This window comes from Rhinopithecus roxellana, chromosome 13 (genome assembly GCF_007565055.1).
Source record: "Rhinopithecus roxellana isolate Shanxi Qingling chromosome 13, ASM756505v1, whole genome shotgun sequence".
Classification (NCBI taxonomy): Eukaryota; Metazoa; Chordata; class Mammalia; order Primates; family Cercopithecidae; genus Rhinopithecus; species Rhinopithecus roxellana.
Window position 1 is genome coordinate 132,871,685 of NC_044561.1, and position 23,862 is coordinate 132,895,546.

Sequence of the window (23,862 nt, forward strand, 5' to 3'; positions counted from 1 at the left end):
ATTGAGGTCGTTTTAAATTGAATCCCCTTCCACTGCCCCTGACGTGGGCTGCTGTAGGCATGCAGGGCTTACACCAGCGCCCTCCTGCCCCACACCGTGTACACCTCGGTTGGGACAGTTGGGTGGGACCGCAGGGCAGCTGCCTGCCTTCAGCCCCGCGGTTCCCCCGCCCTCCCCCCCGTCCCCATCCCCACCATTGCTGCCTCCACCCTCAGCCTCTTGCCGCTCTCCCTCCCGTCACCTCCTCACCCAATGCCCCCAGCCATGGAAGACAGCCAGAAGCACGTCCCGCCCGGGTACCCCACAGTCCCACTCCACTCCTCCCCAAGTCACCCCAGAAGTGGGTTCTCAGGCCGAGCAGGCACGGGCATCACACTGTATCCCATTCACCCAGTTCACAGGAGAGGACCAAGGGCCCAGGAGGACGCATCACTCCGCCTGAAATGCCAGAAACGCCAACTCCATGCAGCCAGAAGTGGGCCTGTCGCAGGCACTGGCCACCGCACGTCGCCCAGGAGGGAGGCGGCCACTGTCCCGGACATCAGCCACAGGCCACCACCTGGGTGCAGCAGCTGAGTGGCAGCTGAACAGGTTCTAACACCTCATCAGGCAGGGCAGGCCAAGGGGGGTCTACTCAGAACTGAGTCCTGATCCCAGATGGTGTGACACAACGGAGCCCCCCAAAACATGCATGTGGTTCCCCGGGCCTGTGAACCTGTTTCTCTGTTCCTTTGAGACAGAGTTGCAGACCCGGGAGCACTGTTCTTGGACAACTGTCCCCTCCTGGGCCTGGCCCCAGGACGGCCCCACTCAGAATGAACTAGAAGGCCCCTAGGTGTGGGCCCCTCCACCCCAGCTCCAGAGTTAAGCAATCTGCAGGTCTCTGGCACTAGGGCCAACACAGTGAGGGGCTCTTGGGAATATCAAGGTGCCTGAGGGCAGGAAGGTCCCCAGAGCCACCCCTCTGGCCTGAGCTCAACCAGGAGACTGCCCAGGGACCCTCGATGTGGCCTTTAGGCCCCTCCAAGCCAGGGTCTCCCTTGAGACACCTGTGTCCCGAAACCACATCCCCAGGGTGGCACTGCGGGAAGGAAGCAACCCTCCCGGGCAAGCCCCTGCCACCTCGGTGCTGCAGAGCCGCGGGTGCTGCAGGGCACGGGCTTCGACCACCACCCCAAACCACCTGCGGGACTCAGCCCTAGCCCCTGGTGGGCACAGCTTTGTGCCACCTTGTCTTCCCCTCCCACGTGTCCACCACCGGTGTCTCCTGGATGCTGGCTCAAGCCAGCCACCAGCCTGCAGGTTGGAGACCCCCACTCAGGCTGAGGTTGGGGAGACAGAGGAGTGAGACTGTACCCTTCTGCCCCCAGGGTAGGACCAGGAGGGGGCTCAGGTCACCCTGGTGGCCCCCAGGGAGTCCTGGAGAGCGCCTGTGGCCTCCCAGGGCACATGTCCCTTTGGCCTGGCCCAGGCACTGGCCAGAGGGCCCTCCACCCCTGGAGGCCGCTGCCCACTGGGCTGGCCATGTGGTGCCGCTCCTCTCCCTCCAAGAGTTCCGCAGGCTGTGCTCTCCAGAGACCGATGCACCCCACGGTCAGGGTGATTTTATTTCTAGAAAAGGTGACAGGTGCTGCACGTGGGCAGGAGCAGGTCACAGTGAGGCAGGGCCAAGGGCATGCCCCTCTCAACACAACCCAGGCACCGGCAGCCTACAGGCCGGGTAGGGCGAGGGCTGGCCCTTGTGAGTGAGCCCAGAGTGGGGAGAGGCTGGGGCCCATGGGGCGCCAAAGCCAGGGGACATCGGCCTGCAAACACCGACAGCCCCACGTCCCCTGGGCAGGAAGGTGGATGCCCCAGGACGCTCTGTCCTCCTGCTGCAGGGCCTGGCAGGCTGGTCTCAAGACCAGCCCCAGGGAGGCCTGGCGGGTGGCCAGGGATAGAGGCAAGGGCTGGGCTGAGCAGGGACACAGCCCCCACCTGCCTGCAGGCTCCAGACACAACAGCCCAGGCCCCATCTGAGCCCTGGCACTGCAGCTGGCATGGGTGGGGGCTGGGGAGGGGCATGGGCATGGCCTCAGAAGCCCTTGTCCATGCTCAGGGTGCGACGGGTCACGTGCTCCAGCTCCCCTGACACGTAGGCGGCCATGCTGATACGGTACTGCGCCAGCATCTTCAGCATGAGCCGCAGGCTCAGCCACCACTGCTCCCGCGGCATGCGGTGCCTGTGCAGGGCGGGGATGGGGAAGATGATGGGGAGTCAGGGCTCAGGGCAGCTCTTCAGGCCACGCCCCCAACTCCCCGCACCCCCCGACCCTGCGGCCTGTGCATGCCCCTCCCTCTGAACATCCCAACATCCATGGAGCCCTGCGGCCTCTGGGACGGGTCTGGGGTCCCCATCCCTCGGAGGCACAGCACAGAGTCAGCCACAGCCGCCCTCAGGCGTGCCCAATCCTGGCTGCCCACGCTGTGCCCCCATGCCCACCCAAAAGGATTGCCCAGTGTCACGCTCTGAAGCCTTGGGCATGGTCCCTGCTCCCCATGGCCTGGTGGGGACCGGGGCATGGGGGCCCAGGAGGCCTTGTGGGGTCAGGGTGTGAGCGGGGCAGTGCCTGGCACACCTGCCTTGGGGACAGTCTGGGCCACCCCTCAGCCCCACCCGCCTCCACGAGGCTTCAGTGGAACTCACTCGAAATCAGTGTCTTTCTTGAGCTCAGTGACGGGGCTGAAGGCCACTGCCTTCTTCTTCAGGCCAATCACACAGGCCGAGTCTGGGGCATTGGCAAACACCCGTCCTGCAAACAGAGGCACGTGGCAGCCCTCCAAGGCCGGGCCCTGCCCCAGGGAGCCAGGGGAGGGCGAAGTGAGGCCTTGCGTCGCACCCACCACCTACCCTTGCGGTAAACCTCACGCAGCTTCTCCGACAACCAAAGCATGGCCTTCACCCCCAGCTTGGTCCCGTAGTTCCGGTCAAAGGGGGTTGGAGCGCCACCCTGGAAACAAGCAAGGCCCGGTTCCTGGAGCTGCCCTGGGCTGCCTGGGCCAAGGAGAGGGGAGGCCCAACCCCAGTGCAGACAGGGTCCCCACGGGGAGCCTCCCAGGCAGCTTCTGAACACCCATTCCTTCCAACCCCTGCACAATTCCTGTCTGTTCCCGCATCAAGGACCCTGCCTGCTCTCTCCAGCTCCAAGTCCAGGCCAGAAGCTGCCTCCCGAGGCCGCAGTCGGCTGCCCCCTGGCCAAGTCAAATGACCCCTGGGCTCCTGCATTGGCAGCCAGTGGCCCCACCTTGGGCCCCATCCCCAGCCACTCTGACTCCCTCTCCCTGGCTCAGAAAACCCCAGGACACAGGCTTCCTGCAGGGCCACCAGAGGGCAGGGAGCATGCCGGGATCTAGGTGAGGGTCTCGGCGGACGTGGCCGCAGGAGGCCCGGCCGGGGTGGGGGGCTGGGCTCAGCATGTGAATGTCCTGGCCCCGGCCCCAGCCCCACCCCTTCTTGGAATGAGACCTCACCCAGATACGGGCCTCGGTCCCCTCACCGGGAAAGGGCACACGTGCCCGAGGGCCTGCCAGGAGTGCCTGTGAGGGCTGGGACCCCTGGGCCCGGGGACAGATGGTGGCAGGGAAGAGGGACAGGCCTCTCAGAGCCTCACTCCTGCCTCACACCTGCTGCAGGTGGCCCAGGACGTTGGTCCTGCAGTCGAAGACGCCCTTGCCCTCTGATGAGTACAGGTTGTACAGGAACTCCGTGGTGTAGTAGTCATGGCACTTCTCGTTCCTGAGAAGAACAGCAGGGCCTGAGTCAGCGGGGAACGAGTTCAGGTCTCCCCCAAATCCTGAGTCCCCGCTGGGCCAGGCCTGGGAGAGGGAGTGCCAGCTCCCAGGAAAGCCGCCCTTGCCCACACTCTCCAAGGACCCCTCCTGCTTTCTCCTGCCCAGCCACTCCTCAGCAGCCCTGCCCCTAGTGGCCAGGGACCCACGGCAGCCTCACCGCAGCACCAGGCCCCTCTGAATGTCTGTCTTCATCTTCTCCGTCATGTGCTCCACGTTGACCTGCGGGAGGGGCCGGATGAGCCAGAGGACTGTGGGGAGGGAATTCCAGGCTGACCAGCGACCCAGGGCCAGCAGGAGCACTGGCCTATGAGTCCCGCCTGCCCGGGCCCTGCCCTGCACTGGCCGGCCTGAGTGTCTGGGGCCCAGACTGGCGTGCCGGCGAGTCTGTTGCAGCAGGGGCCAAGCTGGGCTCACCTTTAAGTCATGGATATTGAAAGGGTCCTCAAAGACGTAGGCGGCGTCGGCCCCCACAGCGATGCCAGTCACGGTGGCCAGGTAGCCACAGTAACCCCCCATGGTCTCCACGATGAACACACGGCGCTTGGTCCCCGAGGCGGACTGTTTGATGCGGTCACAGCTCTGGGGGCCAAGGGGGGTCAGGGGGCCAAGGGGGGTCAGGGGTCCTCCACGTGCCCACCCTTCCCTGCAGGCCATGGGCATGGCTACCCTGCCGGGAGCCCTGTGTCTCCAGAGCCAGCCTGGGGCTGATGCACCCAGAGTCAGCAGCACCAGGCTTGGGCCCGCCTCCCACCTGGGCCCCACAGGACCGGGGGTTCTCAACCAGGTGACCCCACCCTCAGGGCACAGGGAACGGCAGCCTGCACACACACTCTCTCTGAGCAGGCAGGGGTGTCCCCAGCCCCATGGACAGAGGCCAGGCACTGCTCTTAGGCTACCCAGCACTGGGGCAGGGACACTCCCGCCTCGGTCTCCCCATCTGAGCTCATCAGTCGCGAGGAACAACACAGGGCCCTGGCCCTGGAAGTGGCTATGGCAGGGAGCTGAGCCCCTTCACCCGGGCCTGTGCCCCACCAACCCCAACCCTGGCAGCCCTCCCGGGTGCTCACTGCGCCCTGTCCCCTCCAGCAGCCTCCGTAGGCTCAGCCCCACCCCACAAGGGCCTGGGCATGGCAGGCAGGGGTCCAGGAGCCCCGTACCTCCATGGCAGCGTTTACGGCAGTGTCAGAGCCCAGGCTGAAATCGGTGCCAGGGACGTTGTTGCTGATGGTGGCTGGGATGACGCACATGACGATGCAGAGCTCCTCGTAGCGCCCGCGAGCCTCCACCAGCTGCAGCACCCCTTCATAGGCCTGCAGCAATAGGGACAGGGGGCAGGTCAAGGGCAGCACCGAGGCCAGGGTGGGCCAGGGACAGGCTCTGCCGGCGGCCGCCCAGCCCTGCACCCTGCTGACCTGTCACGTGCCCCGTGCTGGACTCCAGGACCCACCTGCTCAATCCCCTGGGGCTGGGCCAGGCAGTCAGCCTGGTGTCATCTCAGGACGCCTCCCAGGGAAACTGGACTCTAACGAGGGTCAGGAGGCCCTTCCAACCCACTCTGACCCCAGATCCACTCCATGAAGCCTACAGTGGGGCTTGGCTTTGGACGGCAAGGGGGAAGGGCTGTCATTCTTTTATTATTTAGTGACAGCTTGCCCAGTGCCAGGACACCACGTAAGCGGTGCCATCCCGCACCTGCACTTCTGCCTCCTCCGCCTCCCTTATTCCTCGTCCTCCTGCTTCCAAGTCCCCTTCCTCCCCTGCCCCTCCCCAGCACCGGGGTTAACTGGAACCTTGGGAAGCTTTCTGGAGAAAGTAAAGAACCCTCCCGAGCCCACACACCACACTTAAAACCCTGATCCTCTTGGCCCCTGCGTCACCCCAGCCGGCACACAGGTTTTCCGGACGGGCCCCTCAGCGGGGGGACACCTCGGGTCTCCTGTGTCCCGGGGCTTTTTCATCCGCAGGCAGCCCTCACCTCAAAGCCGCCGACCACCAGCAGGGCATGGATACCATAGATGCGGATGTTCTCCACGATGGACTCCAGCTGGCCCTTGGGCAGGGTCCTGCAGTGAGACACATCCGTGTGAACATGCGGCGCCTGGGGTGCCTGTCCAGATTGCATCTGATCACAGAAAGGCATTGCCTTGGCCGCCCCCCGAGCCAGTCAGCAGTCCCTGCAACACCCTGGATGTGACGCCGTGGTTTCACATGGAGAGGGGCACACAGGCCCAGCGTGAGCCGCCTGGGCACCACGCAGCATCACCAGGCATGGGCCAGGCAACCAAGTGAACCCCCCACCCCCCTGGGCTCCCCAGGGGCACCCCTTCCCGCCCGAGGCTTTCTCGCCCAACACTCAGCAGCAGGAGGGGATGCCTCCTCCGGCCCTTGCAGCTATTCAGTGGCTTGGGACTCAGGAACTTCCCCTGTAGCGCACAGGGTGACTGTGCCCTCCCCATGCCCACAGAAGGGTCTCAGGCCCTGGGACAAAAGCCATCAGACAGGCCCATAGCCACAACCAGAGTGGTGACAGTTCAGGCTGCCTGGCCTGGCCAGGCAGTGACAGACACTGGGCCAGCTTCCTTGCCACGGAGAGCCCACCGTGGGCATGGGGCTGCCAGAGCAGCCTGCCCTACACAGCTGAGCTCAGGCCAGGAAGCCCCAGGCAGGAGGCGTGAAGCCTGCTCTGCACAGATCACCAGCCGGAAGAGGGGCCGAGCCCAGGGCCCTGGGCTGGGTTCCCCTTGCCGCCCCCACCTGCAGGGCCTGGAGACTGCGCCTTGGCCCTCCTGCCCCCAGGTACCCACAGCAGGCAGCTCACCTCTTAGTCCCCAGCATGGAACCACCACGCCCCAACCAGCCGGCCACGTTGTGCCAGCCTACTTCTTGCACCTGTCAGGAGGAGATGCAGCTTCAGGGGCCAGTCTGAGCCTCTGGCCAGTTCCCCCCAGGGGTGGGCCTGTGCCCGGGGGCCAGCCAGTGCTGGGGATCATGCTGCAGGCAGAGCTGAGTACCCAGGCCTGGGTGGGCACCGACACATGGACCCAGGCCTCGGCCTCCACCTCTAGCAGCCGGCCCTCCACAGGAGACGCCCCAAGTCTGCACACAGAAGGCCCAAGTCCTCACTTGTTTGCCCCAGCCGGACCCACCTGACCCTTGGCTAGGCCTTCAAAGCCATCGTGCACGACGTACACCGTGTGGCCCTGGGAGATGCCGGTCCGCACCGCCGAGCGCACGGCCGCATTCATGCCAGCCGCTGGGGCCCCCACATTCAGGATGGCCAGGGAGAAGTTAGACTTCAGAGAGAAGGGGAGACAAGCATGAGGCACGGCCAGGGAGGGGACCTCCAACCTGCACAGGAGGTCAGCAGGCTGGCAGTTTCTGGAAAAAGGGGCCAGGCCCTGCCACCAGCCTGGACACTGCCCAGCACACCGACTGCCCTGGGAATACGGTATCTGTTCTAATTCCAGAAGATTCTGGTGAAGACCAAAAGAGACACGGTGCAAGCCTGGCACACAGGCAGCAGAGGAGGCAGAGGGGGCGAGCACCATTGTGAAGCCAGGCCTGGGGACAGGAGCACAGGTCAGTGCCCACACAAGGGGCCAGCAGTGGGGGGAGAGGTAGAGGGCACAGCCACGAGGAAGGTAGGGGCCCTGACTATCCTGTTTCCTAGTAGCCACGTTAGGGAAGGGGACAAAGACATGGAGACAGTCCCATTAGGACGACAGTTAATTTCACCTGATAGAGCAAAACCCCACTATGTCCATGTGAATCCAGTGACAGCTGCCACCACCTCCCTCCAGCCCCTGTGCTGAGACTCTGAACTTGGCGTGCACCTGTCGCGTGTGGCACACCTGACTTGGCAGCAGCCACACCCAAGGGCTCCGTAGCCACATAGCCCCACCGGGTCCTGGTATGAGCCAGCCCTGCTGCCCACAAAGTCAGTCACGCCCCAGCCAGGTTCTGGGTGGTTCATGGAGACCACGTTGCCCCACCTCAGAGGGTGCAGCCCATTGACTAGCTGTGGGGATAAGCAGGAGGCTGGAGCAGCAGGGACACCCAAAGATGACCACGGATGGGAGGACGAGACCCAGGCTGGGCCACGCTGTCCACCCCGGCCTGCAGCTCCAGCTGTGGCTCAAGGGGCTTGGGAGCCAGGACCTCACTGACCATGACTCTCTACGGGACCCTCGTTGTCCCCCAGGATTTGAGAAACAAGCCATTTCATCCTTATTTTGGAGAGATCCCATTTCCTGAAGTTTTCAGCTGTTTGGGGACATTTTCTTTTTATGTTCAGAGTTTCACTCTTTTTTTTTTTTTTTTTTTTTGAGACGGAGTCTTGCTCTGCCGCCCAGGCTGGAGTGCAGTGGCCGGCTCTCAGCTCACTGCAAGCTCCGCCTCCCGGGTTCACGCCATTCTCCTGCCTCCGCCTCCCAAGTAGCTGGGACTACAGGCGCCCGCCTCGTCGCCCGGCTAGTTTTTTGTATTTTTTAGTAGAGACGGGGTTTCACCGTATTAGCCAGGATGGTCTCGATCTCCTGACCTCGTGATCCGCCCGTCTCGGCCTCCCAAAGTGCTGGGATTACAGGCTTGAGCCACCGTGCCCGGCCCAGAGTTTCACTCTTATTGCCCGGGCTGGAGTACAATGGCACGATCTCGGCTCACTGCACCCTCTGCCTCCCGGGTTCAAGTGATTCTCCTGCCTCAGCCCCCTGAGTAGCTGGGATTATAGGCGTGTGCCACCACCACACCCAGCTAATTTTTGTATTTTTAGTAGTGACAGAGTTTTGCCGTGTTGGCCACACTGGTCTCGAAGTCCTGACCTCAGGCGATCCGGCCACCTCAGGCTCCCAAAGTGCTGGGATTACAGGTGTGAGCCACGATGCCTGGCCGCTGGGGACATTTTCTACACAATGGCTCCTCCTCTCCTGACTTAAGCCTGTGGGCCTGACTTCATTTCCATCAACCATTGAGAAGCAACAGCCAGCCCTGCAGCCGGGGTCCCAGCAGCAGGGACCTGCCAGCCACAGTGGTGCCTGAGCCTAGACAGAGGCCGAGCCCACCCTCCCAGCTCCCAGCTCGGGCCCCAGCAAGAGGGAAGGCAGGGGCAGGCAGGCCCAGCCGCAGGGGCCAGCGTGAAGAGGCTGCAGAATAACACAGCCCGTTCCTCCCCCTGTGGGTGCCAGTCCCTGCCTTACCTTCTCCTTGGGGGGCTTCTGGTGGGCGAGGAGCTTGTAAATGTTCCAGTTGTTCTCGAAGCTCCTGGAAAGGATTCGAGTCACGCCATGCATAGCCCTGCAGCCCTGCAGCGTACAGCCACAGCACCGCCGTGACAGAGCCCAGGAGGTTGGTCACAGGCACACGGCCTGATGGCAGCACAGCCATGAGGCAGCGGACACCACACGTGCCAGGCAGGGCACCTTCCACAGATGGTGCAGGATCCCCCAACACAACACGAGGCTGCACCACCCGTGCAGCAAAGCCCGTGGCCGGCATCCAGCTCAAGGGAAGGTTGACCACCTTGGTAGCAGGTGGGGGCATGGATGGGAAACCAGACGTCCAATCCAACCTGACCCGGCCACCAGGACACCTGCAGGAGGGCGGCACCCACACCCAACATCTGCCAGCCTTCCCAGCACCCACGGGGCCACCCCATGTCCTGGGCTTGCGCCCACAGCTTCCCATCCCCTCGCCATGCCCAGATCCCTGTGCACTGGGCCCTGCCCACGCTGCCGCCCAGGGTCTCCTGCAGCACCACACCTCCCAGCCCGCCTCCTGTACCACCCACAGGCCCGTTCCTCCCTCGATCTTCAGACGCGGTGCCCAGAAGGATGACCCAGGCCAGGCGTGCGCAGCACCACCACAGCACGTGCTGCCTGGCACCGGGACCCAGCCAAGTAAGAGCGCAGGGGTCTGCTGAGGGGCCTTACCCGCCACGGAGCTGGATGGCCTCGTCAAACCTCTTATCATCCATGGCTTTCTGCACTTCCTTGGTCTTAAGGAAGAGAAACAGAACACAGGCTGTGGAGGGCCCGGCCAGAACACCCATGGCTACTGCCCCATCCGGTAGGACCGACGAGGGCAGATCTGGCCGGCATCTCCTGACTCTGGCCCAGGCCTGGCAGCCTCTCCCTGGGAACAGTGGTCACCACCAAGGCCAGCTCTTCTGGGGCTAGTTGAGGCCAAGAGGCCCTACCCTGCCCCCAGCTGCCCTCTTCTCCTCCCAGCAGTCCCAGCTCCAGGCAGGGCCACTCCGCCCTGGTTGCAGGCCTCCAAACCCCTGAGCCAGGGCTTGACCAGCACCCACACCCAGCCTCCTGGCCTCTGCCCTCCCCATACCTCCGCTCCCGGGGTCCCTGCTCCCCGCGCCTCCCCTCCCGGGGTCCCTGCTCCAGCCACCCATGTCCCCCATCAATGGCCCAAGCTCCTCCCAGGGCTCTGTTCTGATCACCGGCCCCTCCTCCTCCATCCCATCCTAACCCCAACTCCCACCACTGCCCACAGAAGCTCAGTGGCCGAGGACCCCTGTGACTTCCCCTGCTCACCAGGCTCCCTGCAGCTCCAACACACCTCTTGGGAACCGTCCCAGGTCCCACGTCCCACCCGGGGATGTGCTCACACCCCTCCCCTCCCTGGAGCCCTGGGATGCCCTGGGCCAGCCACGAGGCCCTGCCCTCCGGTGCTTATGGTGCTGAGATCCCCAGAGAGCAGTGGGCCTGCGAGTGGGGATTAGGGAGAGGGACCAGACGGTTCTGATGGGGGGACCCAGGGCTTACCATCTGCACGCACTCCATGAGGGGCAGCCGCACTGACTGGTTCCCCGAGAGGCTGACCACGCAGGCCGGCGTGTCAGGGGTGGCCTCCAGCAGCGCCATCACCGCCTCCATGCCCATCTTGCTGCTCTGTGGGGAGGGGTTCAGGCTGGCACACCCACTTGGTCCTTCTACCCCAAGCCACATGCCCATCCTCTGCAGATGCGCAAACCCCACCTTCCAGAGCCCCCCACGCTGACGGAAGCTTCCAGAACAGGTGGCACTAGAGATGGAAACGTGTCTGACCAGCGTTCACAACGGCATGCTGGACACCATTTCAGTGTCTTCACTGCCCTGCCGGGAGGCCCAGCCTACGCTGTGGGCTACAGGATGGCACGTGATGCAACCCACTCGCTGTCACTCAGTGTCATGGCTGGGCACACAGGCCAGGTCCCCAGGGCCCCGTCCGCTGCAGTGGTTCCTCCCACGGAGGCCCTCATGTCGTGACTTCCCTGGTGTGTGTCTGCGCCAGCCAAGGGGATGGGCAGTGGACACATCCAGGAGCTGCCCCCTAGGGACACACTGCAAAGGCAGGCCCCAGCCCCACCCCGGGAACTGGCCACAGTGACAAGAAAGCCAGGCCTGCAGTTGCCGTGGCTGTCCCATGACCACCAGTGGCCGGCCCTGTAGCAGCCCAGCAGCTGGCCCCCGGGGCCACAGACAGCCCTCCGAGATCCACACAGGTTTCTTCATCTTGCACGTGAGGCACAGGCGGCACCTTAGTCCCGGCAGTCTCTCCGGGATGCCGTTTAGGGATCAGCCTCGGAGACGCCCCCCATGCAGGCTGAGGCCTCTTGGAAAGTCCAGGTTACCACGGCGCATGCTGGGTTCCCCGGTCGCCTTCGTGACACCCAGTGGGAATACAGGCTCAGGGAGCACAAAAACGCTGATGCTCTGGGTGACAGCCGCTGGGGCTGCGGGTGATCCGCTGTCCTTTGTTTCAGAGCTGGCATCGGGCAGCGAAGACACTGGGTGGAAAACCCTGCAGCCTGCAGGCTGGGAGCGCATGGCCGGCCCGGTCACGGCAGCAGCATTTCTGCCACCCAGGCTCGGCAGCAGCGGCTGGCTTGCCCTGATGTCCCAGGCCCCTCAAGAGGCTCTTCTGAGTGAGCCTGAGGCCGCACAGAGGGGACAGCAGCTGCCTGGCTAGGTCGGCGGGGCCCCTCTCTGAGGAAGCGTCCCCTCTGTACAGTGGCCCCCGTCCAGCTCCGTGGGTTGCCTGGGAAGGCTCAGCTCAGCACAGGAGTCCCAGGGCCAGGTGCAGTCCCAGGGCCGGGTGCAGTCCCAGGGCTGGGTGCAGCCATCTGGTCTCCCTCAGCACAAGTCCCACCTGCCTGGCAGTCTGTGGCCCTGCCTGAGAGGGTGGCCACCCTCACACACAGGCGTTTTGCCTTCCACGGGGCCTTCCTGGCCTCAGACCCATTCCATTTGGCACCAACTTGATTCCCATTTTGCAGAGGACAAAGTGAGACCCAGCAGTGATCAGGACCAAGGATGGCGAGGCCACGCCAGACCCCGAATGCTCCCTCCCAGCACCAACCTCCCAGACCGTGACGCCGCGGGTAACATGGGCACCACCCTCTGCCCACACAGCCCCTCTCCCAGCCTGTCCCTGGCCACCAGGAGGGTCTGTGGCCCTGACTGCTGCCACATGGGGCTGGCAGGGGGTGGGGGGGTAGAACGGCCAGGAGACACAGGCTGGCGGGGCGCCTCCCATGGTCCCCAGGTCTGAGTTCCCTACACCTGCAGGGGAACAGAGAAGTCAAGCCTCAGTTTCCCCCAGGAGGAGCAACAGCTTGAGGGGCCACCCACCCCACACACCCACACTGACACACACCCACACACACTGAAACACACACCCACGAGGACCAGACACAGACACAGACACACCCTCGAGAACCACACATCCCCCATGCATACCCCCACTACACAGACATGGACACTCACCCACAGCCACATGGACACAGACTCACCCACAGCCACATGGACACAGTGCATGTGCCACACTCGCGTGCACACTGCCCACACGCACAGACCACGCTCACCCACGCACGTACACAGGGCAGGGTGATGGCCACTTACCAGGACTCGGTCGAAGGCAGAGGGCGTCCCTCCCCGCTGCACGTGGCCCAGCACAGTCACACGGGTGTCGAAGCCCAGCCTCTGAACCACCAGCTGGAGGAGAGTGCGAAGGACCAGCCCTGAGCCCCAGCCCACATGGGCTCGAGGAGCAGGGGGTCTGCCCAGTGGCCACCCCCAGGCCCACACGCACATCCTTCACGTAGCTGGATGAGATGGGCTTCCCGTCGCGGTCGATGGCACCCTCAGCGATAATGATGATGTTCAGTCGGGACCCACTGCTCCGAGTCTGGATCAAAGACACGACAGGGCTCAGCTGCCAGGTGGGGAAACCTGCCCCGGACACAGCCCCCAGGCGCCAGGAGCCCTCCCTGAGGCCACCATCCCCAACCCACGTGGGCGAGGGCACAACCCCCACCCAACAGGAGGAAAGCAGGCCTGGAGCGCCAGGGCAGAGACCAAGCTGGGCCCACTAGGACCCCCGCCCTGCTGGAGGCGGTGAACAAGAGGACTCTGCCCAAAAGTCTGGGAAGGGCAGCAGGGGAGGAAGGGGACCCTCGGGGCTGGGTCCGGCACACACACAGCTGGGGCTGGGCCCTTGTGTCTGGTGAAGCCTTCCAGGTGGGAACACACACAGGGCTGCAGCTCCGTGGGGCACAGGGCAGAGGGGCCTGCCCGGGGTAGCCTGGGCTGCTTGTGACTCCTGTGAGCCTCCATCTGCTCATCCTTGAAACCAGGGGCTTCACGTCGCTGCCACCAGCCAGGGCTCCCCGGACACCCTGCACCCTGAAGCCACTGTGGGTCCACGCTGGTGTACATGGGACACACCATCCCCTCTGCCAGCCTCAGGCTGCTGCCTCAGCACCACACACCGGCCACGGCCCGGCTCTCTGGGAAGTGAAAGGGCTTTCCAGTCTCCACTTCAATGACCCAACAAACATTTGTGGGACTCATTCTGAGCCACAAGCCCCATGTTTGCCCTACCACAGGCCACAGAGCCTCCGACAGGAACAGGGAGGGAGCAGCTCAGACAGGGCCCGGGTGCGGTGGGAGTGGAGGGCTCCCTGGAGGAGGTGGCGCCAGTGCAGGTGAGGTCAGACACCCGGAAGATGGGCTGCAGGTACAGCAGGAGAGCTGAGCCACCCTCCCTGCCCCAGTGCACCCTGGGTGAGGGGCAAGGCGGGAACCTGCATGTTACAGGGGGAAACAGGCTCTCAGCGAGAGAGCAAGAAGGAACCAGGTGGGCCGACCTCGCATCCAGGCCACTTCCAGGAGGGCCCAACCTGAGTCACAGACATGAGCTAAGACCGAGGTCGCCACTGCAGCCGGGCCCCCCGGGGTGGAGTCCCTGCCCAAGGAGAGCAGGCCCCTCGCAGGACCTGCACCTCAGGCCAGCCTCGCCTGTAGGGTTCTATCTCCGCCCGGCCCCTGGGCTCCACTGGGGAAGGTTCCAGAAGCCAGGTCATGACCCACGGTCTCTCCCACTGCCCTCGGCAGTGCTGTAGAGCCACGCGGAGGTGGAACCAGTGTCCACACAGATGGGAGTGACGCTGCCACCTTCACATGTGGACAGGGATACCCTGTCAGCCCCAGACCCACCCTGTGCCCCCAGGGCTGGTTCCAGTGATCCTGCCTCAGCCTCAGAGCACAGAGGACAGAGCTAGAGCCACGGGGCCCCTGGGCTTGCCCTACACGGTCGGGCGTGAGCGGAGGACAGCCTGAATGGCCCCTGCCTCTGGTCCACCACTGAGCCCCGCCCCGCCAAGGGGCCGACCTGTCCTAGTTGAGGGGTCTCAGGGTCCACAGGGCAGTGTCAGCCTGTTCTAGGCCAGAGCCCCCAACTCCACCCCAAGGGAACCAGAGGGCAGCATTCCAGGCACACCCACTCCAGGCACCCCAACTCCAGGCACACCTCTCCCCGGCCAGGTGCCCCCCATCCCTCCCAGAGGAGGTCTTGGCCTCCCAGCAGCCTCCCTACCCTCTCCTGTCTCCAGAACCTCCTGTCCACTGTGGCTACAGCCACTTTCAGACACATCTCTCCAGCCTAGAACCCACCCCTGGGCCCCGACCGCCCTCAGGGGAAGGCCCTGCTCCCCACCTGGCCCAGCTCCTGGCCTCGCCACCCCCAGGGCCCTGCTGTCTGGACCTTGCTGGGGCCACTCATCCTCACAACCAACCACCTCCCGCCGGCGCAGGCTCAGCCGTCCCACCCCAAGCAGCAGCCTCACCGAGCTCCCCACACTGACCACGGAGCTGAGCCTGGGGCGGCGGTGGCCTGCGTGACCCTCTCTGCCTCCTGCCCACTGAGGGCAGGATCACAGGTGCCTCACGGAGGTCAGCCCCGTAGCCCCCACTCCTGGCGCGTCTTGCCCCGAAGGGCACTGCAGCTGCTGCTGAACCCATGAGTGATGCATGAGTTGGTCAAAGCTGGTCCCAAAACCCCAGGGGCACTACCCAGTACCCAGGACACCTGCGGCCCCCAGCAGGCTGGACAGCACTCACCTCACCCAGCCTCTCGCACATGAAGTTCTCCCAGCCGTCCTCGGGCGGAGCCTCAGGGATGAACAGCCAGTCGGCCCCCGAGGCCAGTGCAGATACCAGTGCCAGGTACCTGGAGGAGTGAGTGCCCGCCTGCTCAGGACCCCCGCCCAGTCATTGAGGGCAGCTTCACCATCCCCGGAGGCCCGACTCTGGGCCACAGCTTCTCTGTCTCTCCCGGCCCCCGCCCGGCTCTCTCACACCCATGGTGTTAACTGAGCCCTGCAATACATATGCCACACCTGTCGCTGTGGTCCCCAGCAGCACCCGGCCCACCCCTGCAGGCCAGGAAGACCCTCCTCACCCGCAGTGCCGGCCCATCACCTCCAGCACGAAGGTCCTCTGGTGGCTGCGGAGATGGAACAGGAGGATGCATCAGTGCCAGCCACACGGCCCTGCCAGCCCGATTCCCTGCGGGGGTGCCCAAGGGACCCGGTGGATGGAGAGGCAGGCAGGGCACAGCCCCTTCTCGTGCCCAGGCTCTGAGCTGAAAGGTACCCTGGGCTCCTTCCAGCCTCTGGGCTGGTTTCGACTGATCTGCTCCAAGGCTGAGGGTCATTTGCTGAGCCCAGGCCTGGCCAGCCCAGGACTTCCTTTGGGGGGCATCACACCCCAGGGCAAGCAGCTGCCCCTCAGAAGGGGCTGCACAAAGGCCCCCCGCAGCCTGGCAGAGTGGGAGTGGAACCCGCGATGCATCCCCTGAGCTGGGGGCTGAGGGCAGCTGGCCTGGAGGCTGGGGCTACCATAGTCCACTGCCCTTGCGGACGGCCGTCACCCTGAGGCCACCTCACCACCGTGCGGGGAGGAGGGGCCCTGAGCTGGCAGCTGGTGCCAGCCTCACTCACCTCTGGGCAGTGGTAGTGATGGCATCGATGACCTCCATGATGCGGTGGAGGGCCGAGTCCGTGCCAATGGTCATGTCGGTGCCGCAGAAGTCGTTATCGATGGAGCCCACCAGGCCCGCGATGTTCAGGTGTGAGTAGGTCTGGGCCATGGTCTCTGAGATCTTACCTGGGCCAGGAGCAGCGGGGGGGCCTGGCTGAGGCTCCACTAGCCCCACCACAGGGCCAGAGACCCCTCTCCTGCCACCCGTTCTCCCGCATCCCAGGCGTGCAGCCTGGCAGGGGCCCCGGAGTTCCAAGTTCAGCCTCCTCCCATCCGGAACCCTGCAGCAGCACGGCTGGATCCGCTGGGGCAAAGTGCAGACGGGGGACCTCTGGGGTGCCTCGCAGAGCGGCCTCACCTCAGGGTCCTCCACACATCTCGGTCGGGACTCTCTGTCTTAATGTCACCCCGACTTTAACTCTATTTCTGCAAACTGTGACCACACCTGTCCAGAATCTCCCTCGGATCAATCACAGAGACTTGTCCACGCAGCGTAGGGTGAGCCACACCGGCCTCCACCAGCCCCAGGCACTGCCCGGGTCGTCTCCCTGAGGCTTCAGCCCTGACCTCCATCTCTGGGAGACGTCCCAGCTCGCGCTGGCGGGCGCCACTCCTCCCTGGCCAGCGGCCAGACAGCCCCTCATCTGCCTCGGGGTACCCAGGGCTCCCTCCTCCCTCTGTACTGCCCATTCCCACGCCTGGCAGCAGCAGCAGCAAAACAAAACCCCAGGGCCTCTAGTGCGCCGGGCATAGACCCACCTTCCGCCACCAGCTCCTCCAGCAGGCTGCCCCACTCGCTGCGGAAGATGTTGGCACCCGTGAGGCTGCCGTCCCCACCGATGACGCACAGGTTAGTGATGCCACGCTGGACCAGGTTGTAGGCCGCTGCCCGGCGCCCCTCCCGGGTGGTAAAGGCCTTGCAGCGGGCGCTGCCAATGATAGTGCCGCCCTGCACAGAAGAGGCCAGAAACTTCAGGGACATGGCAAGTGGCAGACAGCCCCTGGGGATCATCGGAGGGACCCCAGGACTGGGCAGCAAGGGGACTGGCGGACCCCGCAGAGTGAGAGGCAGAAGCCCCAGGGTCTCTGGAAACCTGAAGTTGTCCCACCTCCCTGGGCCTTTCTCCTTGGATAGACAAAGAGGAGGACGATGTCCCTCCGGCCCTGGGCTCGGGAAGCCCCAAGGTAATAGAGTGGAAGGCTTTGGAGACCGGAAAGCACAGTACACACTCACATGCATAGGCCGCCACACACGTGTGTGCCCATGTGCCCACACAGGCCCTGCACCAACTCAGGGAACTGGCCGGGGCCTCCAGGGCACCAGCCTCAGCAGCGCCAGGTGTGCTCACGCAGCCCCTTAAAGCCAGCCTCAGCCAGGGCTCCCCCAGGACCCAGCACAGCCATATCTCCAGGCCCTCCTGGCCCCTGGCAACCCCAGGACCCTGTGACCCAGCAACTCCACGGCAGCAGATGACAGGGTCGGCCTGAACCGGAGCCCCGTGGGGTGCGGCACATGTGTGTGACTCTGAGTACATATGTCTGTATGTTCCCGTGTCTGTGTACCTGTGTGTGCATCTGTGTCTACATGTCTATCTGTGTATTTACTTGTCTGCATGTGTCTATCCCTGTGTCTGTTTCCATGTCTGTGTGCATCTGTGTGTGTGCACGTCTGTGTGTGTGTGTGCATGTGTCTGTATGTGTGCAAGTGTCTGTGTGTCTCTGTGTGTGCACATCTATGTGTGCGCACACGTCTGTGTCTGTGTACGCCTGTGTGTGCACGGGTCTGTGTGTGCGCGCATCTGTGTGTGTGCATGTCTGTGTGTCTGTGCGTGTGTGTGCGTACACATCTGTGTGTGCATGTCTGTGCATGTCTGTGTGTCTGTGTGCACGTCTGTCTCTCTGTGTGTGTCTGTGTGTGCAGGTCTGCCTCTGTCTGCGAGTCCGTGTGCACACACGCATCCGCGTTCCTAGGCCTCACCAGCTGGATGATGTTGGAGACGCTCAGCCAGTTGGCCTGCTTGATGTTCTCACCTCCCTCCACGAGGCCCTCGTAACCCTGAAATCAGAGCGGGGCAGGCATCAGACAGAGGACTCCATGGCGGCCGGCAGCATGTGGTCTGGGAGCGGGACTTTCACCCCACCAGCAGAAAGCCGGCTCAGGGGGCTGACTGTGAGGCCCCACCACTCCCAGGGCCTAGGGTAATGGGGTCTGGGTACCCCACAGGGGGCTCGACACCCTCTGCACGGCTGGTGAGTCCATGTGTGCCAGGACGTGACTCCTGTGGTGAGCGCTTTGGTGCAGGGGTCTGTCTGAGCTCCCTCACCCCACCCGGATCCGCACAGGCAAGTTCAGCGCCCCGAAGGTCCCAGCGGAGCCCGCCATCCAGCTCCTAAGGGTGCATCCTAGGTCTGCCTGTTCTGAACATCCTAGAAACGACACCGCAGAGGCTGCTATGTGTGGCTCCTTCTGTCCCTGCTGGAGTCCTCCTGGGCATGTGGCCAGCGGGGTGCTCCTGCTGTGTGGCGACTGTGTGAAAAGCCCGGGCTACCATCTGCCCACCACAGTGGGCAGCTGAGAACACACACACCTCCCTACAGGGATGCGCCCGTGTTTCAGGCAGGTCCCCGCCTGAGGGGGCTCCTGGGTCCAGCAGACCCGAGTGGCCATTGCCCATAGGGCCGGCAACACCCGAGGCAGGGGCTCCAGGCTCCGCGTCCCGCCACGCTGGCCACACTGGGCCTTCCATCCAGTGCCATGGATCTGCCCCTCATGCGGTTCTACCTGGGGTTTCCCAGATTGGACCTGCACAGCCTCCATGCCACGTGCCCGTTTCCTGTTGCACGGCCAGCCCTTTCTTGTTTGAGGGGAGGGGCCTCATGACTGTGTTTCACTAAGGGTATGGAGAGGAGAAGGGCGGCCTCCTCCGTGCAGCCCCCGGTCCCTCCACGGCATCAGCAGCCTTCTCCGGGCCATGAGCTGAAGCAGTGAAGCAGCCACTCCTCGGCCGGCGCTGATGCTGGCTCAGCTCTGGGCTTCTGCTCCTCCCTCCGCTCCTCCCCAACCGGGTGTCAGGGCCCTGGGGGCCAGGAGGGCAAGTGCCTCAACCAGGCAGGGGGTCAAGGGACAGTGCACGATGTGGGGCACACGAATATCCCCACTCTGGCCATGGCGGGCTCGCAGCCTGACAGCCTCCCTTTCCCACCAGCTGGGTTGGGGGACAGGTGGGGCTGATCTGAGGGACCATGGAGCTACTTCCTCTGGCTCAGGCCAGGCCAACCTGGCCCCCTGTGGTTGTACCAGCTCTGAGCCAGGCACAAGGAAAACAGGAAAATGATTCCAAACCCACAGCCCCACCTGAGTGGAGGCCACCAAACACAGATCTGTCTGCAAAACTCAGGACCCAATACAGAGCCCAGGTGCCAGCCAGGCCCCTGCCCCCCTGGGCAGAGGGGCAGGCAGGTGTGGCCAGCCCAGCAGTCCCCAGAGACCCCACAAGGTCAGTGGTTCAGGTCTGCTGGAATCAGTCTCAGACACAACCTCCTCTTACCCTTGGAACCTTCTAGAAGAGGTTTGTCCCTCTCCACCCACTTCTCCGTATCTGTCCTCCTAGGCCCAGCTCACCTTACCCCTCCTTCCCCTCTCATCCCGTCCCCTCCTCTCACCCCTGCAGGCCTGGACTTAGGCTCAGGGCCTCCCCACCGCGCTCTGGGCTCTGCCTGGGACGAAAAGAGCAGCCAGTTATGAGCCTTCCTTTGTGTCAGAACTGAGAAGGGTTTTCACCTCCAAGGCCACCCTCCCTTTCTGCCCTAACGACATCCCCAAGAGGAAGGGATCAGTCTCCCTGCTGAAGGAAACCGGTGCTGGGCTCAGAAACCCAAAATGCAGTCTGATGTGAACGGGCGCAGCCACAGGTCTCCCTGACCTCCCCCTCCTGCCTCTCGACCCTCTCTCTCCTCCAAGCTTGGGATGCAGCTGCTCCCTGAAGCCCCCGCATCTGCCTAAAGCCCACAGCTGCTGGGGAAAGGAACAGTGACTGCCAGTCCCCCTCCCTGAGTTTCCATGCACTGAGGTCATCGCAGGAAGAAAGACCTGTGTCTGCCAAGACACCTGGGCAGGGAGTCACCAGCAGACGCCGTCCAAGCCCATTGAATCCCCTAAAAACCATTTATGGCCGTGCGCGGTGGCTCACGCCTGTCATCCCAACACTTCGAATCCGAACACTCTGCCTTCGGGAGGCAGAGGTGGGTGGATCACCAGAGGTCAGGAGTTCGAGACCATCCTGGCCAACATGGTGAAACCCCGTCTCTACTAAAAATACAAAAAACAGCCGGGTGTGGTGGTGGGTGCTTATAATCCCAGCTACTCGGGAGGCTAAGGCAGGAGAATCGCTTGAACCTGGGAGGCGGAGGTTGCAGTGAGCTAAGGTTGTGCCACTGCACTCCAGCCTAGGGAACAGAGTGAGACTCTGACTCAAAGAAAAAGAAAAAAAAAATTTCCTCCCCCTCTAGAATCCCTTTGTCCCTTTGCCCTGGGAGGAGGGCAGGTCAGCATCTTCGCCCCACCTCTCCACGCCTGTTCACAGTGAACACCAGCACCTTTGCCCTATGCCTTTCGCAAGTAGATTTTTCCAAGAACCTTTGCAGGACGGAGGTGACGTCTTCCCCGGGCCGCAATACCAGAATGTCCCACCTCAAAATCTTCCTCTTAGATGTGGATGTTTCTGACCTAAAGCCCACTAGGCAGCAGGTGCAGGGAAGCTCTCAGCCTTGCCTCCCTTCCAGAGGAAAGCAGCACACAGCATCCCAAGACTAAGGCTCCTCCTGTTCCCGCCTGGACGGGACGTCAATGCCCCTCAGAACCCTCCGCACCCAGAGGCAGCCCCAGGATCCACGCCCACCCCCTTCATTCCTTTTCCCATAAACTCACCCTCCCGCATTCCCCCACTTCCGAGGGCCCTCACACTGCGTGCCTGTACCCCTCGGCTTCTCCAGGCGCACTGGTCTCTGCTGGGGCTCTGCAGAAGCCAGGACTCTAGGCACAGCCAAGTGCCTCTTCTCCCCTTTTCCAGGACATACCCTGCACTGATGAACCTGTTTTCTGTCTTTTGCCACAGGAGTCTGTCCCAACCACGAACGTATGGGGGTCAGGAAAACCCTAATTTCTGCCCTTTGCCACTTAGAAGAAACTGGAGGTCGAGCAGGTGGCAGGAAGCGTTCATAGGGACACAACCCAGCCTGCCTGGAGGGGCCCCCACACCCAGCTCCCCAGGGCTCTGAGACCTGCTTCCTAATCCGACACTGGCAGGGCCCCAGCCCCACCCCAGCCTGGCCACAGGGAGAGGACGGGCCAGCACAGACTGCCCACTCACTCATCCATTCACACAGTCCTGCAGAGGGAGGGCTGGGCAGGTGGGGCCCAGGTGGGGGCCAAGGTGGGGAACTGGGACCCAGGATGGTGAGCAGTGAGCGGAGAGCAGTGGGCGGAGTGGGGCTGAGTGCCGGGAGCTGTAGAGCTGGGGTTGCTACATTTTATATAAACAGCTACATATTATGTAAAAAGTGGCAACAAAATAACAAAAGATCTTGTCTTGTGCAAAACCACCGGACAAGGCAAGCATGCAGCCTGTGCCTGCGTGGTGTGGCCCAAGTGTGTGAATGCGCCTGCGTGTGTGCACGTGTGAGTGCAAGTGTGCGTGTGTCAATACCCAGGATGGAGGGCGAGCCTCAAATCTCCCACAGGGACTGGGGAGGGGCATCCGCTGCTCCTACGGCAACACAATGAACACGGACACAGCAGAGCTGCTGCCAGGGGCTATTCCCCAGGTTTGGGTGGTGAGGCAGGAGGCTGGGGAGGACAAGGGCAGAGACGGTGAGGTCCCTGGCCCCCACTCACAGAGGCCTCGGGGCAGGACAAGGGCCCAGGCTAGGGGTGTGTGGGGGGGCCTGGCCCAATCACTGTAGGCAGGGCCTGGGTTCCGTCTCCACCCAGCTCCTTCCCTGCCCCCAGGCCCGCCCCCTGCAGCCTCTGAGCCTCCAGCCAGGCTGAATCTCCGAGTCAGCAGGTCTCTTCTTTCTGCAGATGCCTTTGGCCTGGCCCCAAGCTCCCCCTCGCACTCCCCAAGACCAAGTATCCATCAGCTCCTCCAGGCCAGAACCACCCCGTCTCCCAGACCCACACTGTTCCGTGACCCACACAGAACACACCTCGGCCTGTGCCTCAGGAGGCCCCACTCCCTGCACACACACAGCCCACCTTGGCCTTACCTCATAGATGAGGAAGACTTTGGCACCCACATAAATGCCCATGCGCGTCACAGCCCGGACAGCAGCGTTCATGCCTGTGGAGGTCAGGGCAAACCTGTCAGTCTCACGCTGAGATGCAAGGTCCCTGGACGCCCTCCCCATCTCAGAGGACAGGGGGTGGGGGAGGCCCTGGACACCCTCCCCATCTCAGAGGACAGGGGGTGGGGAGGCCCCAGACACCCTTCCCATCTCAGAGGGTAGAGGGTTGGAAAGGCCTGATCATCCTTCCCATCTCAGAGGGCAGGCGGAGAGAGAAGCCTAGACACCGTGTCCATCTCAGAGGGTGGGTGGTGGAGGAAGGCCCCGGTTGCCCTCCCCATCTCAAGAGGGCAGGGGGTGGGGGAGGCCTAGACGCCCTCCCCATCTAAGAGGGTGGGGATTGGGGGGAGGCCCTGGAGGCCATCCCCATCTCAGAGGGCAGGGGGTGGGGGAGGCCTAGACGCCCTCCCCATCTAAGAGGGTGGGGATTGGGGGGAGGCCCTGGAGGCCATCCCCATCTCAGAGGGCAGGGGGTGGGGAGGCCTGGACACCCTCCCCATCTCAGAAGGCGCCAGGCTAGGAAACCTGAGGACCGGCCCTGGGCCCCCGGGTGGAGGTTTGGGGGAACCCAGCAGGCTCTAGGCTTCAGCTTCCGAGCACCTGGAGTATGGTGCCCAGAGATAAACTGGGTACATCCCATGCAGGGCGCGGTAACCAGGCCTGTGTGGCTGTCCCGAACACACCCCACCGCCCCAACCTCTGCCACGGAGCCCCCACACTCACAGGCCACGGGGTCAGGCCTTGACCACAGAACAGGATAAAAAGTGGGCAGGTGGAAAAGAGGCCAGCACCTCCCACACCAGCCCTCACCCCAGACATTCAGACTGCAGCACGGGGATGGAGGGGCCCAGAGAGCACCTCTGGGCACTGAGGGAGGCGCTCGCTGGAATGGGCATGGGCTCCTTCCTCTGCAATGAGATGGGGGACTAAGAACAGAGGCCCTCCGACCTCAGCCACCCTGGGGACAGCACTGCCCTGCCCCAGGGCCTCAGGCACCCTTACCCCCCAGCCTGGACATGACGCTGGTGCCATCAAGCTCTGAGGTCACCTCCTCTTTCCTGTCCCCTTGCCCTGGGCTCCCAGGACTGCAGTGAAAGCCCCCATCCCGGCGGGGGCCTTGGCAAAGCCGGTTTCCTGGACAGGGACATTGACGGGAGAGGTGGCATACAGGAAACACTGGTGCTAATGTACCCCACACCTTCTTCCTGAGAGCCCCCAACTCAAAAGATATCCACGACTTCATACAAAAGGGGCAGCCAAGCCCACCTGATCTTTAGAGAGTAAGAACCCCAAGCCAGCGGCCAGGGTCCCCCCACTGAGTGGAGTCTGGGGCCGGGTCACAGGCCTGAGCATGCCCTTTCCCCTGGGGCCAGCCCTG

At 63.6% G+C, this 23,862-nt stretch overlaps 1 protein-coding gene across 2 annotated transcripts in view; it reads right to left on the minus strand.

Annotated features, from left to right (window-relative positions):
• Nucleotides 1-1,570: 1,570 nt before the first annotated feature.
• The window catches only part of PFKL (phosphofructokinase, liver type), a 28,044-nt gene continuing 5,752 nt past the window's right edge, over nt 1,571-23,862 (minus strand). The window contains exons 2-22 of one of the 2 annotated variants that reach the window (XM_030914706.1): nt 22,407-22,480; nt 18,121-18,198; nt 16,902-17,091; nt 16,103-16,268; nt 15,562-15,606; nt 15,222-15,330; nt 12,913-13,008; nt 12,723-12,815; nt 10,605-10,730; nt 9,759-9,823; nt 9,027-9,090; nt 6,978-7,124; nt 6,650-6,720; nt 5,807-5,894; nt 4,989-5,141; nt 4,246-4,410; nt 3,989-4,050; nt 3,664-3,775; nt 2,891-2,990; nt 2,687-2,792; nt 1,571-2,222 (exon numbers count right to left, since the gene is read on the minus strand). In XM_030914706.1, the coding sequence (XP_030770566.1) occupies nt 2,075-2,222; nt 2,687-2,792; nt 2,891-2,990; nt 3,664-3,775; nt 3,989-4,050; nt 4,246-4,410; nt 4,989-5,141; nt 5,807-5,894; nt 6,650-6,720; nt 6,978-7,124; nt 9,027-9,090; nt 9,759-9,823; nt 10,605-10,730; nt 12,723-12,815; nt 12,913-13,008; nt 15,222-15,330; nt 15,562-15,606; nt 16,103-16,268; nt 16,902-17,091; nt 18,121-18,198; nt 22,407-22,480 (2,258 nt within the window). In that variant the 3' untranslated portion in view covers nt 1,571-2,074. The remainder of the gene's footprint in view (nt 2,223-2,686; nt 2,793-2,890; nt 2,991-3,663; nt 3,776-3,988; nt 4,051-4,245; nt 4,411-4,988; nt 5,142-5,806; nt 5,895-6,649; nt 6,721-6,977; nt 7,125-9,026; nt 9,091-9,758; nt 9,824-10,604; nt 10,731-12,722; nt 12,816-12,912; nt 13,009-15,221; nt 15,331-15,561; nt 15,607-16,102; nt 16,269-16,901; nt 17,092-18,120; nt 18,199-22,406; nt 22,481-23,862) is intronic. The other variant, XM_030914707.1, reaches the window with a different exon arrangement.